This window comes from Hemiscyllium ocellatum, chromosome 30 (genome assembly GCF_020745735.1).
Source record: "Hemiscyllium ocellatum isolate sHemOce1 chromosome 30, sHemOce1.pat.X.cur, whole genome shotgun sequence".
Taxonomy (NCBI): Eukaryota; Metazoa; Chordata; class Chondrichthyes; order Orectolobiformes; family Hemiscylliidae; genus Hemiscyllium; species Hemiscyllium ocellatum.
Genome location: NC_083430.1, coordinates 29,731,124 through 29,749,360, shown reverse-complemented (window position 1 = coordinate 29,749,360; position 18,237 = coordinate 29,731,124). Strand labels below are relative to the sequence as shown.

At 38.8% G+C, this 18,237-nt stretch overlaps 1 protein-coding gene across 1 annotated transcript in view; it reads right to left on the bottom strand.

Moving 5' to 3' along the window:
- The window catches only part of ncmap (non-compact myelin associated protein), an 81,134-nt gene that overhangs the window by 11,284 nt on the left and 51,613 nt on the right, over nt 1-18,237 (bottom strand). Inside the window, exon 2 of the mRNA XM_060847570.1 lies at nt 977-1,060. Within this exon, the coding sequence (XP_060703553.1) occupies nt 977-1,060 (84 nt within the window). The remainder of the gene's footprint in view (nt 1-976; nt 1,061-18,237) is intronic.

The window sequence follows — 18,237 nt, the reverse complement described above, 5'->3', positions numbered from 1 at the left end:
GACCAGTATGTTGGGTTCAAATCCCACTACAGTAGATGGTGGGATTTGAAATCAATTGAAATCTGGAATTAAACATCTAATGATGATCTTGAAACCATTACTGATTATCATTTAAAATCCACTTGGTTCACGAACATCCTTTAGGGAAGGAAAACTGCCATCTTTACCTCATTTGGTCTACATGGGACTCCAGAGCCAGTGGAATATGGTTGACCCTTAACTGCCCTCCAGCTTGCTAGGCCATTTCGCTCAATTGTGTCAACCTCTGGAAAGGCTAAAATGGAATAAAACCAGACAGACCACCTAGCAACAACTGACATTGTTTGTCTACTTATAGAAAGTGGACTGTAGCAGTTCAAGAAGCAGCTGACCCCTTCTCCAGGGCAAGTGGGACACGCATTAAACACTGGCCCTGTCAGTGGTGCTCGTATTTCCATGAATGAATAAAATACAGTAATGAAGATGATTTAAAATCTTGAGTAAAAAAATTGATAAACCATTTTTCCTGGTAAGTGAGTCCACAACAAGGGGACATAGCCTTAAAATTCTGCAGGACCATTTAGGGATGATCCGTCACAACGTGTTGATGGGAGGCAGGGTGCCAACTGAAAATGTCTAACTTGAGACTGAAAAATTATGTTGTGTAATGATGTCAAGAGAAATGGAATAAGGTGGATAAATAACTGAAAATTCAGGAATTGGATTCAAATGATGGAATTCAATAGGACAGCAAGCTAACGGAGCAAATTGGCCTCCTCCTGTCTCAGTGACAGTTGTGCCCTCTTTGGTTGAGACAAGATCATGGGATAGAGCCTGGAGACTGAATGTTTAGGGAAACTCTCCTCCTTTCTTTGTTGTACTAATAAGCATTTATTCACCAATTATTCAGTAAAGTTAAACTTGGAAGCTCGTCGCACTGTTTCTCCATATAAACCAATTTACAAAAGGAAAAGGAAGTTACAAGCAGCATACTTACTCTGATAGAGAATTTCTTCAGGGGATTTTGTGGCCATCGTTGTGATGTTTACTTCTGTCGTATTGATAGTCATGCTGATCGTCACTGGCAAAAGGGGAAAAACAAAACCAGGTATTAGTGACGAGTGTGTTTTAGTCACAGGAATCAAATATTATTGGGCAGAAGAATAAAATGGGTTGTCAAAATCATTTACACCCAATATTCACAGCTCTGCCTTCCATCTTCCCCTTCAACCAGTCAGTTTCTCCAAACTCTGAAAAGCTCCATTTGGAGTCTGTACCTGACAACCATTAGTTCAGAAAGAACCCACAAGGACACGTGGAGCCTCATTCCATTTCCTAGCCTGATAGGTTACGGCAATGTAAGTGCCGTTGTAAAAATGCAAATTAAAAGATACAAATAGGAGTCAATTGTTTAACAATTTGAAGTTTGGATCACTTTGGATGCAAAGCAAATGACACACAGTAACTCACAAAAACACACAGGCACTGGGATTATCCACTACCATCATCTTATGGTTCAGAAACCATGGAGCTACATTCCATCAGTAGGGCTCTAAAAGGTACCTTCAAAAATAACTCCTTATGGTCTAAAGTGCTTTGATGAAGTTGGTACATGTATTTACTTTTCCTGTCTGATTGTAATGGTGCATCGTTGATGACACTATTTGCCAATTACAAGGGACAGGCAGCCAGGCCAACATACATAATGATAATCCCACACTCCAATCACAACCAGGCAATGCACAAGTTCCAAATTTGAGGCAGGATTAATGTGAATGATCTTTTGGAAATGCTGAACTATATGTGAAATACGGCATCTCTATCCATAGATGTTACATGTTGTTACATTGCTAGTAATCTGACCAAATGCAATACATCATCTGTTGTAATAAAAAAACTTTTCTGACACACATCTTAAACAAACTTAGCTGACTCAATTATTGGAAAATCTTGCTATTAAAATAACATTATACATCTAAATATTGGCTCCCCAACAGGTGTGTAGGAAATCAATACTTGGCCAGGTCAGAGTTGATGACACTGTTGGACAGAATAATGCAAAGAATCTGCTACAGCCAACCAACATTGACACCCAAAAAACTGCCTGTGGTGTATTAGACCATTGTGTACTTTCCATCACTCCTGGGGCCAGCTCATGTCCCCAATTTAATGCACATAATCCTGTGAACATCAAACATCAAAATCCAATCACAGACACAAGGACTAAAACTTGCTAGAGGTCTTAAGAACATTTTGACAGACCTTAAAAACAAATATTAAAATGGAAGGATATGCAATCATATTGTTTTGGTTTCTTCCAAAAGTTTATAAAGTGCTTTCCAAAGTAAACACTTTTATCATTAACAATCACTGAAGCGATATTACAATTTCTTTCCCCCCATCTAGACCATGTGGAGGAATTTCTTCAGAAATTGCTCCCAACTTTACTAGTATCACAGAAAATAGGAGCAGGAATAGACCATTTGGCCCATCGAGACTACTCCACCTTTCAACATGATCATGGCAGATCCTCCATCTTAATACCATTTTCCAGCTCTGTCCTCATGCCCCATAACACTTTCAGTCTCTAAAAATCTTTTTCTTAAACATATGAGTGACTATACCTCCACAACCTTCAATAGTAGAAAAGCCTACAGGTACACCATGCTCTGAGTGAAGCAATCTCTCCTTGCTCAGTACAAAACGGTCTACCCTGTGTTATGAGATTGCAACCCTTTGTTCTAGACTGCTAGCCAGAGAAAACATCTTCCCTGCATCCAGTCTATTTGCCCTGTCAGAATTTTTTACATTCAATGAAATTCCCCTACATTCTTCACAAGTGCAGGCCTAGTACAGCAAATCTCATCATAGGACAAACCTGTCATCCTAAGAATCAGTCTGGTTAACCTTTGCTAAATTCCCTCTGAGGAAAGTGTATTTGGATAAGATTGCTGAAACTGCACAAAACACTTCAGGGCTCTCTATACTGCAGGAAGACATTCTTGCTCATGTACTCAAACCCTTTTGCATTATAGACCAACGTACCGTTTGCCATCCTAACTGCACCTGCATGCTTGGTTTCAGTGAATGCAGTACAAGGGTACACAGGTTCCTTTCTACATCAACATTTCCCGAATTATAATTTAAATAATACTGTCATTTTTTTTCTACCAAAATGAATAACTTTAAAATTATCCATGTTTTATTCTATCCACCATACATTTGTCTAAGCACTCAACTTATCAAAATCATTTGATGGCTTTACACTTTGAATTCACTACTCAAACTTACCTCGCTTTGTGTTATCAGCAAACTTGAAAATATTACATTTGATTCCCTTATCCAAATTGTTGATATGTATTATGAATAGCCAAGGCCCAAGCACTGATCCCTGCGATCCTCAATTTGTCACAACATTCCACTCCAAAAAAGGCCAATTATTTCCTTCTCCCTGTTTCCTATCTGCTAAATAAGTTTTATTCCATGCCAATATATTAACCCAAACCCCATGTGTTTTCATTTTGCAATATAACCTCTTGTGAATCTACATCAAAAACTTTTCAGAAGTCCAAATGTACCACATTGACTGATTATCCCTTATCTGTTATATTAGTTATGCCATCAAAAAATTTCAGTGGGCTTCTCAAACATGATTTTCCTTTCATAAATCCATGTTGACCTTGTCTAACCCCATTGGTCATTTCTAAGTGTGCTGTTCTAATTCTTTAAAACATATTGCAGCATTTTCACTGAAACAGATATTAGGCTAAGTGATTGTAATTCCATGCTTCCTCCTTTCCAAGTTTTTAAAAATAGTTTTGTAGTGGAAATATTGTTTAGCTTTTGTGAAGTTGGCATCACAAAATAGGCTTTGGGACCTTTATGGATGAGTGAGATATTTGTACGTGCAAATTGTTCAAGTTGTTTGAATAGAAAATTTCAACCATAAACAGCAATAAATGATAACTAGACCAACAGGTAATAAACACATCCGCCAATTGAAAGTAGGAATAAAAACTACCAATCATGGGAGTTTCAAATAACAACAATCAAGATGGACAACCAGAAGTTGATACCAAAAAGAATGACAATATTAAATGATTTATTATTTTTTACAAGGCCTTTCACTGATCTTTGTTTTTCCACTTAATGCATCTATTACCAAGAATAAGATAACATTATAAAGATATATGACATTAAAAATCCACCAAGTAAAGTTATTTATGTAACAGCAATGTTTTGGTCGCTATTTTCCACTAGATGCCTGGGTTGGAAGCTTAAACTTCGAGCCCATGAAACTGCAGATATTCAGGCAATAAGTATTCCCAATATGCAACCATGCCTTAAACGGCTCCAGGAATTGTTATTTACAAAATTAAAGAACTAAATCTCCAGGGCAATAATTGTTAGGTCAACTTGAATGGCTTCATTTTTGTACGTGAACCAGCAGAACAAGTTAGAATTAAGGCTCTTCAATTTATTGTGAAAAAAGCCTTAAATGTTAAAAAACAAATTGCAGTTATTGATAAATTCAACCACAAAATAGGGAGAAATGTCTTTATTCAGCATGTTTAGAATGTGGAAATCACTACCACAGGAAGTGGTTGATGCAAATTGCTTGGATGGGTTTAGAAGTAAACTAGAGAAGTAAATGCCAGAAAAGGGATAGAAAATAGACTGAAAGACTGATGAGATATATAGAATGAAACACATGTAGCGTAAAAACACCAGCACTGGTCAGTTGCAGCTCAGAATCTATGGCACAGAAACAAGACCTAAGGGAGTGTTGTCCTTAGAATAGCGAAGGTTAAGAAGAGATTTGACGGAGGTGTTCAAAGTAATGAATGATTTGGATAAAGAGAGAGAAATTTTCCAATGTCAGAGGGGCTACTAACCAAAAGGAGATAGAATGAAATTAGGCAACAAAATAAAGAGATGTCACAAGGTTAAATTTTTTTTTTACATGCTATGATCTGGTATACATTGCCAAAAAAGTGATAGGTGATGTGCTACCAATAGTTTAAACAACAGCCGGTATGATATGGTTTGATATATCTTCTCCTACATGATAGCTCACATGACATACATCACAAATACTGGGCTCTTCAGAAAAATATCCTGAAGTTTATTTGCAGCCCTATTTATATTGCATTAATATCACAACTTACACATTGAACATTGTGTCTGTCATTGCTCTTGTTGCTGTATATTATATACACATAACTGACTGACTGAATCCATTACACTGACTCCATTGCACTGATACAGTGACTGAAAAGTGAGGGGAGTACCTTTATTATAGAACATCACAGGTCATGATGTCAGATAAGAATCCTAAAAGATACACTGTCTATTTGGTCTGGAAGCTATGTACTAGCACAATGATGGGAGCAGATTCAATTACAATCTTCAAAAGGGAATTGGGGAAATACTCAAAAGGGAAAGTAGTAAAAGGGGGGGTTTACAGGGATATGAGCCAAAAGCTGACAAATGGCACTAGATTAATTTAGGATATCTGGTCAGCATGGATGAGTTGTACTGAAAGGGTCTGTTCCTGTGCTGCACAATTCTATGACTCCATGCCTGCAGCGAACTAGTAGGGGTGAAACTAATTGGATAGACCTGGCAAAGAGCTGGCAAGGTCTAAACAGGCCAAAAGGTCACATGTTGTGTTGCATCATGCTGTAACATTTTATGATTGCGACTGAAAAAAATGAAGTAATTTTTTTAACAACTTTGATCAACACTGTAGACAAATTAATAAATAATTTTCCTTGCATAAATACAATTATAGTCTGCACATAACCTTAACGTTATTTAGGAAATGAATTTTTACAGTGAAAGCCATAAAATTCCATTTTTTTAAACCAATTACCTTTCTAAAGTACCTAATCTTACCACTTTTGAATTAAACGAACATTTAAACTCAAAACTTCTGTTACAAAGCTCCTTTGAAATTCAAGTAAATAGGCAATCATTCCAGAATGTGTTAATCAGGAAAACCCAGATGTTTCTTCAGGTTTCTTTGAAGGTTATCAGAAGTTTAAAGGAAAAGTCCGATCATTAAAAACCAAATGTTTGAGTTTTAGAGCTAAAATCACATCTTTCACATTGCACTCTGACACGTTATTTAATATTTATTTTGTCAAAATTTGAAAAAGTTGAGATTTCATGTAACAGAAACAGTTTTCAAACCTTCACACATCAAGCATTCTAACTAAGCATGCTTGTATTTTGTCAGCAGACCTTTCAAATCAAACATTGTAATAATGAGTGACTAGCTAGTCACTGCATTAGATAGCAGTATATGATCCAGGACACACCTATGATTTAATTATACTGTACATGTTCCGACATAGCTCTGACAATAAAACAAAATCACTGATTTACTTTGCATTGCTGAAATCTGTATCCAGTTTTAAGAGCCCGATGTTTATAGGCTCAGTGTTTGATCACCCAGGAAACATGTGTAAGTCAACACATGGAATTTCATCATTAAAAATATTGCAGTTTAGTCTTGAACTGATGTTATGACAAAAAATCATCGCTTTTCGCAGCCAACCATTTTCCACTGCTCCCTGACAAATTAGCAATAAGCTTTGAAATAAGTGGACACTTTCTCTTTTATTGTCTCCCTCTTTGCCTGATGATTGCTTCTCAAGTTGAGAGTTTTAACTTGCAGGGGAATGGAAATCCTGTACAACCAGGCTAGACAGTGAACACTGGAAACCTATTTAGCACGGTACAGTGATAAGTAAAGGGCCACATGAAATGGAATTTCTTCTTTTTTGTAATCAATACTATTTTCTACCTTATTCTGTAAAATGCCCAATAAGGGAATATCCGTTATTTCATCTCGTGATGGGAATTGAACCAGATCAGTAAGTAAAGTAACAGAACAAACATTTAGACAACAACATCAGCCATAACTAAATATACTTTATGGTGATGATAGGACACAAGTCCTATGTCAATAATTCTAGGACATCCCATAGATGAATTATATCTGCATATTTATGAATAAACCAGGGAAGAGGCAATATTATGCAAATTATAATTTTGTTTCCCATCAGTAATGGTCATTTAGATAGTGGTGGTGGGCTGCTTTCTCAATCTGTTGCAGTCCTTAGGGTGTAAATATTGACTTCCTCATCTGCTGCCCTTATCATTCTAGGTGGTAGAGAGTACAGGTTTGGAAGATGCTAGGGAAAGAGTGTTGCAGTGCATCCACTGGCTGCACCATGCATCTGTGATGAGGGGAATGAATGTCACAGGTGGTAGGTTAGGTGCCAACCAAGTTGGTTACTACTTTGACAGGGGTGGCCTTGTGTTTTTAGATTGTTGTTGCAGATGAACTCATCCAGGCAAATGCAAAATATGCCATCACAGCCCTGATTGTGCCTTGTTTCTGTGCCATACCCCCTGTGTAATATCAGGCATCACAGCTGAACTCAAATAAATTAACTGACATTTCTGCTATTTGCAACTGAACCTACTGTAATGATTGTAACTAGGTCAGCCTGGTGGACCTCTTAATCTGGTCCAATCAGGTAGTCCTGGCTGACAGATATAAACAGGAGTGACAGAGGTTCTGTTCACTCTGAGAGCTGGCTCTGAGGGACCTGAAGAATGTCAAGGACTCTCCAAATATAAATAAAGGAAGAAAAAAAAGAAGAAAAAAATAAACAGGAGGGTCTCCCCTTCACTGTTTGATCACACAACATTGCCCTTTGATATGAAGGGCACTACTTGTCACAAGCCACTCGGATGTTTCTTTTCTTCCTGGTAGTGGAAACTGAATAAAGATTCATGCACCTTGTGTCTTTCATTGTGTCTCACACCTGCACACACATAACATGGGTGCTGGGGGAAAATAAGCACTACTGCAGTTAGGCGGGATTGTAGGGGTTTAAAAAAAAGAAATAATTAAAAATAAACAGGAGTGACAGAGGTTCTGTTCACTTTGAGAGCTGCCTCTGAGGAAGCTGGACCAGTGTCAAGTGTTACGCTACGCACGTATATGTAAAGGGAGTATTGGTGGCAGATATTGGCCTCTGAGGAGTTAATTCAGAGTTGTTGAGTGTATTTATAACAGAAATAAATAAGTCCTTGATTAGTAAGGGGATCAAGGGCTATGAGTAGGAAGCAAGAGAATAGGGTTGAGAAACATATCAGCCACGATCCAATAGCAGAACAGACCCAAATGGTCACATTCTGCTCCTGTATCTTATGGTCTAAGCACAAAAAAAACCAGGAGTGTCAGAGGTTCTGTTCCTTATAAGAGCTGGCTCTAAGGGAGCTGGATCAGTGTCAAGGATTCTCCATGTATAAATAAAGGGTGTCTTGGCGACTCTGTGGAGTTATTTCACCTATTATTGAATTAAAGACCTTACATCTGCACCTTCGGCCACTTTGTTTTGCACACAAGCAAAAGCAAATCAGAATTCAGGTTTAGACATACTAATTCGCTTTCAGTTTGTTAAAGCATGAGTAAAATTTTACTATAGCACAAAACCAGTTTTTCAGCTTATTTGCATGAACCAGCTGACCATTTCCTCATATTAACATTTTATTCCTTCTGATTTGTCTCATCAAACCTGCTTCAAACAATAATTTACCACTTCAATATAGGACAGTCAAGATCAGAACATGTGATGCATAAATGCCTAGGGATTTATAATGAAAAGATAGTTCTTATTGTTGAATACAGTCTTTAATAAGCTGGAGTCAGGCCAAGGGGGCCATTTATTCTGTGGTCTCTCTTGGGTTTGACAAAGACAATATCTGTCTTGCTAATCTCCTCTTCAAGTCACACACTAAGGTGGGATTGACAGAAGGGGACTACTGCATTATACCTGGTTGGCATAGATGAGTTGGACCGAAGGGCCTGTTTCTGTGCTGTACAACTCTATAACACCACTGCTACAGAACTATAACAGATCTGAAATGCATGATTGCTTTAATTTGTATTTAATGTGTAGCATGCACAGGTATTTTAGCTTTGAGCTATGAGTTTGGGGAAATTAGCTAAGAGTTTGGAATTCCACAAATCTACCACCTGGCCTCTAAAATTTGACAGAAAATTGTATGGTCTACTGGTTCTGCATTTCTGCAGTCAGTTCAGCACCCGTACTTCCACTGACTTGCCTTCCAAAAGTGTTAGTGAATTGTTTTACAGAAAACTGGCAAGAAATTAAAGTTTCATAGGAGTATAAAACAGAATATCAATATAACATTAGGCTGAAATGTGAACAGCTTTATAATCTGTATTGCTTAACCATGATGAATCATATTTCACATAAGGCTTGCAGAACCAAAAAAATACATGCCATACGATTCTGATCATATTATAATTATCAATTGCCATCTGATCCAAATGTCTGTTCTGTAACTCCTGAAACAAAATTCAAATCCAGCCTAAATTCTTTGATACAAAACCTTCTCTCTCTAACTCTCACTATTGGCTGGGAATGTCTTACATTAAGTAATTGTAAGTAGATTGCAATTGACCATAGATTAGATTCCCAAAGAGAGTTTTTACAAACTTTTAATTTTAGAATGTTTTTTGTAAGGAGGACTTCTACAGAAAAATTGAGGATTTAAGTTCAGTGACCAAGCAAATGTTTCATTAGTTATAGGGAAGTTTCAACCAAGGAGAGACTGAACTCGAAGAGATAATGAGGTAGGCTGACTATCTTTTACTTTCAGAAGAAATTCACCTCTTGGAGATATGTCTGTTTTAACCTCCCAGGGTAAGCAGAAACAAAGGAGCTAAAAAGCTAGTTTCAACGCTACAGTTGTGGATTAGTGGGACTGAACATTCTTATGTACAGTATCCTGGACTCAAGTACTCATATGCTAAGTAGATCATAGAGAAAAAAAAACTTCAGTTACCTGTGATCCAGGTTAAAAAAAATCTCTTTAAGTCAGAATACTGCAAACTAGTTAAATAGGAAACAGAAAACAAAAGGGATTCTTTCTCATCCTTAACGATGGAAATCAATCCCAGTCAAAAAGAAACAGAACTACAGAATCGTGAATCAACTGCAAAACTAAGGACTGTAAGGCTGACTGTTCACCTACCAATGTCAATATAACAGTAATATTACCTCCATTGCAACTGTCTCAACATTCAACTCTGTTCTAATGCTAAACTAAATAGCGGTGGGCGGGGGGGGGAAACAAACTGAAAGTTTAAGAAGCAAATTGAAGGGAAAGTTAGAACAAGGGAAGTCAAGAAAGACAACATTATCAATGAAGCAGAAAATTCAAAAAGGGATCATGCCGTAAGGTTGAGTGAAATAGGGGTTGATAGGAGGGGTGAGGGCAGTAACAAATTAATACTATATATGAATGCAAGAAGTATTAGAAATAAGATGGATGAGCTTGAGGCTCTTTTGGGAATTGGCAGCTACGATATTGGGGGGATAACTGAGATGTGGCTTCAAGTTGACGGGGCCTGGAAAATGTATATTCAAGGCTATATGTGCTATCGTAAGGACAAGCTGACGGGCAGAGGGGGTGGGGTGGCCCTGTTGGTAAAGGATGATATTCAGTCCCTTGCACGGGGGACCTAGGATCAGGGGATGTAGAGTCAGTATGGATAGAGCTGAGAAATTCTAAAGGTAGAAAGACCCTAATGGGAGTTATCTACCCTGGATGTAGGGTATAAGTTGAATAAGGAGTTGAAATTGAAAAGATGTTACTACAGTTGTTATGGGGATTTCAACATGCAGGTAGACTGGGAGAATCAGGATGGTATTGGACCTCAAGAAAGAGACTTTGTGGAGTGCCTCCGTGATGGATTCTTAGAACAGCTGGTGCTGGAGCCTACCAGGGAGAAGGCAATTCTGGATCTAGTATTGTGCAATGAACCAGAATTGATCAGGGACCTCGAAGTGAAGGAGCCATTAAGAGGTAGTGACCATATTACAATAAGCTTCAATCTGCAATTTGAAAGGGAGAGGGTAGAATCGGTAGTGACAATACTTCAGTTGAATAAAGGGAATTATGGAGTTATGAGGGAGGAGCTGGCCAAAATTCAATGGTGCAATACCTTAGCAGGGATGAGAGTGGAGGAACAATGGCAAATATTTCTGAGTATAATGCAGAAGTTGCAGGATCAGTTCATTCCAAAAAGGAAGAAAGATCCTAGGAGGAGGCATGGGTGGCCGTGGCTGACGAGGGAAGTTAAGAAACATATAAAGTTAAAAGAGAAAAAGTATAACATAGCAAAGATAAGTGGGAAAATGGAGGACTGGGAAGCTTTTAAAGAACAACTGAGATTACTAAGAAGGAAATACGCAGAGAAAACATGAGGTACGAAGGTAAACTGGCCAAAAATATAAAGGAACACAATAAAAGCTTTTTTAGGTATGTGAAAAGGAAAAAAATGGTTATGACTAAAATTGGGCCCTTGAAGACAGAAACAGGGGAATATATTACGGGGAACAAAGAAATGGAAGAAGAGTTGAATTGGTACTTCAGATCTGTGTTCACTGGGGAAGACACAAGCAATCTCCCTGAGGTAACAGTGGCTGAAGGACTTGAACTGAAGGGAATTTATACTTGCCAGGAATTGGTGTTGGAGAGACTGTTAGGTCTGAAGGCTGATAAGTCACCGGGGCCTGATGGTCTACATCCCAGGGTACTGAAGGAGGTGACTCGAGAAATCGTGGATGCGTTGATGATTATTTTCCAGGGTTCGAAGGATTCAGGATCTGTTCCTGCGGATTGGAGGGTGGCTAATGTTGTACCACTTTTTAAGAATGGAGCGAGAGAGAAAGCAGGAAATTATAGACCAGTTAGTCTGACCTCAGCGGTGGGAAAGATGCTGGAGTCTATTATAAAGGATGAAATTACGACACATCTGGATAGCAGTAACAGGATAGGTCAGAGTCAGCATGGATTTATGAAGGGGAAATCATGCTTGACTAACCTTCTGGACTTTTTTGAGGATGTAACTCTGAAGATGGACATGGGAGAGCCAGTGGATGTAGTGTACTTGGACTTTCAGAAAGCCTTTGATAAAGTCCCACATAGGAGGTTAGTGAGAAAAATTAGGGCGCATGGTATTGGGGGCAAAATACTGACTTGGATTGAAAATTGGTTGGCTGACAGGAAAAAAGAGTAGTGATAAATGGCTCCCTTTTGGAATGGCAGGCGGTGACCAGTGGGGTACCGCTGGGATCAGTGCTGGGACCGCAGCTTTTTACAATATATATTAATGATATAGAAGATGGTATTAATAGTAACATTAGCAAATTTGCTGATGATACAAAGTTGTGTGGCAGGGTGAAATGTGAGGAGGATGTTAGGAGATTACAGGGTGACCTGGACAGGTTAGGTGAGTGGGCAGATGCATGGCAGATGCAGTTTAATATGGATAAATGTATGGTTATCCACTTTGGTGGCAAGAACAGGAAGGTAAATTACTACCTAAATGGAGTCAAGTTAGGTAAAGGGGCAGTACAGAGAGATCTGGGTGTTCTTGTACACCAGTCAATGAAGGTAAGCATGCAGGTACAGCAGGTAGTGAAGAAGGCTAATAGCATGCTGGCCTTCATAACAAGAGGGATTGAGTATAGAAGCAAAGAGGTTCTTCTGCAGTTGTACAGGGCCCTGGTGAGACCACATCTGGAATACTGTGTGCAGTTCTGGTCTCCAAATTTGACAAAAGACATTCTGACTATTGAGGGAGTACAGCGTAGGTTCACGAGGTCAATTCCTGGAATGGCGGAACTATCTTATGTTGAAAGATTGGAGCGACTGGGCTTGTATACCCTTGAGTTTAGAAGACTGAGAGGAGATCTGATTGAGACATATAAGATTATTAAGGGATTGGACACTCTGAAGGCAGGAAACATGTTTCCACTGATGGGTGAGTCCCGAACCAGAGGACACAGCTTTAAAATACAGGGTAGACCATTTAGGACAGAGATGAGGAGAAACTTCTTCACCCAGAGAGTGGTGGATGCGTGGAATGCTCTGCCCCAGAAGGCAGTGGAGCCCAGTCTCTGGATTAGTTTAAGAAAGAGTTGGATAGAGCTCTCAAGGATAGTGAAATCAAGGGTTATGGAGATAAGGCAGGAACAGGATACTGATTGAGGATGATCAGCCATGTTCATAATGAATGGTGATGCAGGCTTGAAGGACAGAATGGCCTAGTCCTGCACCTATGGTCTATTGTCTATTCTTCACTTTCCCCAATTCAGAGACTGATCCATATAATGGTTTTCTCATCATCATCATTTTGGACTCAGATCATATTTTAATGTGTGTGTATATATGTGTGTTGCATTAGTATTTCTTCTCATGCGTATTATTTAATAAACTCTCCCTACTTGTTAATTTCAGAAAGCCTGGTTAAATTGGGTCCTTTTAAAACACAAAGTTTGTTTGGATCTGCAAGAAAGCTATCCACAAGGGAGAGGATCCCTTTCAAATTACAACTGAGGCAGATGTGGATGAATAAGGAAGATAGACGGAGAGCCAGTTCATCTCTACTCAACGGGGAGTTTAACAGTCTGCGATATCCTATCTGGAACGAGAGCAAATTGGGAAATCTCACCAGCCTTCAACATAAAATTACCCTCACTCCAACCCAAATTGGCAACTTCACTCAACGTTTACAGGAATGACTAGTGTGGGACACATAATGTTCACAATGAGGTATTTGGAACAGCCCTTTTGTGGATGGTCTAGTTCTCTGCTTGTGGTCAAACTATGACCCAAAAGCATTCTACATTTTAACATGAATGTTGCACATTTAACATCAGATGAAATCCATTGCTTTACATGGAGGTTTGGCATTTTTATTCATCTGATGTATGAGTTTGGAATTTTATTTGTGATTCATAGATTCATAATGGGATGCCAATGTGTTGGTTACTCATTAAAAGATGAAGGAATCAAATATCAGTAATCTCAATCTAACTGCCTGAATTATGCTAGTGTGAGCCACGCTGCACCAATGACTTATTATTCAAATTGTTTTTAATTAATTGTAATGTAAGCACCATTGGTTTGACCAGCAGTTAAGAATCAACCACATTGGTGTGTGGTTCTGGGGTCAGATGTAAACCACATCAGATAGTGATGGCAGATTTCCTTCTCCAAAAGGATGTTAGTGAACCAGATGGGTTTTTAACATGGTCACTATTAGGCTAGTTTTTTTTATTTTTCAGAACTTTTTCTAATTGAAATCAAACCTCACCATCTGTCAAGATGTAATTCAAACCCACATTCTTAGAATTGAGGTTCTGGATGTTTGGGCCATAGACATTACACTATACCATCATCTCCCTCAACAGCTGGGCTGATGGCAAATTGTCATTGGAGCAGTGAGAAGGTTGAATCAAAATGTAGCCTCTCAAGTAACCCAAGCTACAAATTACCTTTGACCACATTAAAACCTGATGTCCTGTTAAAATATTCATGTGCCTGTTTTCATCTGGAAGTTCTCACAAGATTACTTCCTCAAGTGGAACTCAGGAATAAGTGATAGTTATATATTATAGGGATAATTGTGTGAGAACTGAGTATGTGCATATCTATAATGATGGGAACAAATACTCCGTGTGAAGGGAACTTTGTGAACCAAGTCAAAATAAAACTGATTAGGCCTTTGCCTAATCAGCACTTAACCTCTGGTATTTAATAGTGCCCACTACAAACATAATCAGAAGTTATTGGCTCTACAAAATAAATGAGTTAAAAATCATTTTCATTCCTTTGTGATTCATGGCAGGTTAAAAGTTCACAGTGAAACAATGCTGAACAGAATTATGGCAACAAATGTCAAGTAAAGGATAAATATTCCTGTAGACTGCTTTTGATTTTCTTTCCATTTTCTTGCACACCTCAACTTAATAAATCAGGCCAGGTTTCTACTGACTGTTTGAGTGACAGATATTTGAAAATGGGCTTAAATGCAGGAAAATTGCAATTGCCATTATTTGTAATGGAAGCAAAGATACAATAAATGCCTTCTGATAATTTTGGGGTAACAAAGAGTAATTCAAAAGATCCTAAAAATAGGGGAACATAAATAAACAGCAGTCACTTACATCTTAACTCCATTAAGTTCCTCATTCTTGCGCATTATTCCAAACTGCCTAAGGTGCAAGTTGCCGGGAAAATCCAAAACAATAGTAAGGAGGTATAAATTCAAGGTTAGTACTTCAAGCAAAAAAAAAATCTAGTTACAGATTTATTACAAAAAAAGTTACTGTTGGAATAGGGTCAAACTAATGTCATCTACAAAATACCACGCAAGAACTATAACGAATACTACATTTGACAAACAGGCAGAAAACTAGTCACCAGGATACATGAACATCAACTAGCCACAAAACGACATGACCCTCTCTCATTAGTATCCTTATATGCAGATAAGGAAGGACACCACTTCGACTGGGATAACACATCCATCCCAGGATAAGCACGAGAATTCCTAGAAGTATGGCATTCCAACCAGAACTCTATCAACAAACATATTGAGTTAGACCCTATCTACCACCCCCTGAGAAAAAGAACAGGAAATGATATCACCACAGGAAATGACATCACCACCCCAAAGAAACACAAACATATAAATAGAAAGCAGGAATTATCAGCAGTGTTTTGCCCGGAGGCCCACTGAAGATTTACTGAGTATGGTGATGAAACGTATGGAAATGAACCTTCTAGCTCAGTGAGCAAACCTACAGCCAGTCAATCTTCATTTCTAGTTGAACATGTGTAGTGACTGGAACCAGGTTGACGTTGTTGACTGTGAGGTTGTTGATTAACCTGGGCCAATCGGGAAAGCCCTGGCTGACCAATATAACCAGAAGAAAGGAAAAGTGAAAAAAAAAAGAAAAATAAATATAACCTGGAAATCAGAATCTCCTCAGTTCAGGCAACTGACTCCAAGCTGGCTGGCCACAGTGTGAACAAGTAAATAAACAGTGCCTTGGTGATGGGATACCAACCTCTGTGTAGTTATTTCAATGTGAAAGGTCTAAAGTGGACAGGACTAAACTGCTGCTGTGCCCATCAGTGACTGGTTCCCTGCATTGGAGACAATACAGCAAAGATTCATTAAACTGGTCCATGGAATGAGGGGTGATCCTTTGATGAGAGCCTGAGTAAATTGGATCTATCCCCTCTAGAGTTTAGAAGAATAAAAGGCAATCTCATTGAAACATACAGGATTCTACAGCAGTTTTGTCGAATAGACACAAACAGATTTCCTACTCAATAAAAACAAAAGCACATGGGTAGTCTCAGGATAAGTTAGGACTGTGACAAGGCAAAATGACTTCACCCAAAGGATTGCAGATCTTTGGAATTCTCTATCCAAGAGAGTTCTAGATGCTCCACTGTTCAATATGTTTAAAATAGGGTTAGTCAGAATTTTAGTCGCTCAGGGGATCGAAGGATTTAGGGAGCAGGTGTTAAAGTAGAATTATAGCTCAAAATCCATCACAATCATATTGAATGGCAGAACAGGCTCAAGGGGTCACTCTTCCTTTGGTATTCTTGTGATTAGGGTAGACAGCACTGAATACAATTGGCTAAAGTACTAAAGTATCTCTTCCAGTACCAAAGTTTTACGACACAATACAGTTAGTGTTGCAGATATTCGAATGTCATTTTCTTTTTTTACTGAAGTGGATGGGTTTTAATGGTATCAAATTATGTCCCTGAGCAAGCCAATGATCTCCTCTCATTCCTGTGTTGTCATCTTAAAAAAAATGGCAAAACAGATCATATTTCTTGCTGATAGGAAGACTGTCCCATGAAGAAATTAAGTAGAATTAGTCTATATAATATTTGAAGTTCAGAGAGATGAGAGGTGATTAAATTGAAACATACACATTTCTTAGTGAAAGGACAAGATGCTGAAAGGTCTTCACCCCAACTGAAAATTCTAAAAATGGGAGTCATGGTGCAAACATCTAATTGATGTCATCCATGGGGAGTGGGTTGGTCAGAAAGTCAGGAGAGTCCATAATTCAGGACTCTTCCAAAAAGTGTGCAGGTCTACCCTTGCAACACCTCTCTGATTGACAACTGGGCCCTCAGTCAGGGAGGGAACTAATCTCCAATGGCTCCAGCAGCAGGTAAAGTCGTCATTGTGACAATGGGGTTGAGGGACTGACTGAGCAGAGTAGGGTGACTGTTCTTTTTTCAGGGAATGTGGGCTAGGGGTGCAGGTGTGTTGGGAGGAGTAAGGGCCTAATCACAGATCCTTGCAGAAAGGCTCTTGGATTCTGGAAGTAGAAAAAAAACTTACTTATCTCCTGAATCAATCACTCAAATGCTTTTGGGGTTTCATGCTGATAGCTACCAAATTTCATAAGTTGAATGACAGTGAGATTCTCAATCTTATTCTCATTACCATAGATTCAAAGAAGTAGATTGAATTCATTTGTCATTGGCCCATCTACTGGTTTCAATTAAAATTGGAAATGGGGAGTGGGATGCTGATTTCTCACACTTTAATGCCCCCACCCCATCCAGAACCAGAGAAGAATCACATCTGTTTTATTCAGTTAAAGTCAGGATAATGAGTTCACCATTTTGTCTGAACATGAGGGCTGTGAATCTTTGGAACTCTCTACCTAAGAGCTCTTGGGTGTGACTTATTGGGTAAATTTAAGACTAACAGTGATACATTTTGGTACCAAGAGAATCAAGGAATATAGGGGCCAGGTGGAAGTTGGAGTTGAGGTACAAGATTGTCTATGACCTTTCTGAACACCGGTAAAATCACAAGGGATCATTTGACCTATTCCTGTTTCTATTTCCTAGTTCCTTGGATATAACCTCGTTATTTAAAAAAAAATTCCCTGCATAAACATTGTTTGCAGTAGAGATGAGAGAATTCACATTGTAGTTTAGTTCCCCTTCCGTGTGTTCATATAGAAAGCACCATCTACATTTTGACAATATACACAGTAGGATTGTTTTAATGGGTTGGGAAGAGTTCTGAAGAAGGGTCACTTGACCCAAAACATGAATTCTGATTTCTCTTCCCAGTTCCTGATGAAGACCTTTTGCTCGAAACGTCAACTCCTCAGATGCTGCCTGACCGGCTGTGCTTTTCCAGCACCACACCTTTTGACTTTGATCTCCAGCATCTGCAGTTCTCACTTTCTCCTCCATCACAGATGCTGCCAGAACTGCTAAGCTTTTCCAGCAATTTCTATTTTTGCTTATGGTGGGTTGGGAGTTGTGGACCCAGAAAGAGAGTGTGGGTAGCCATGCCAG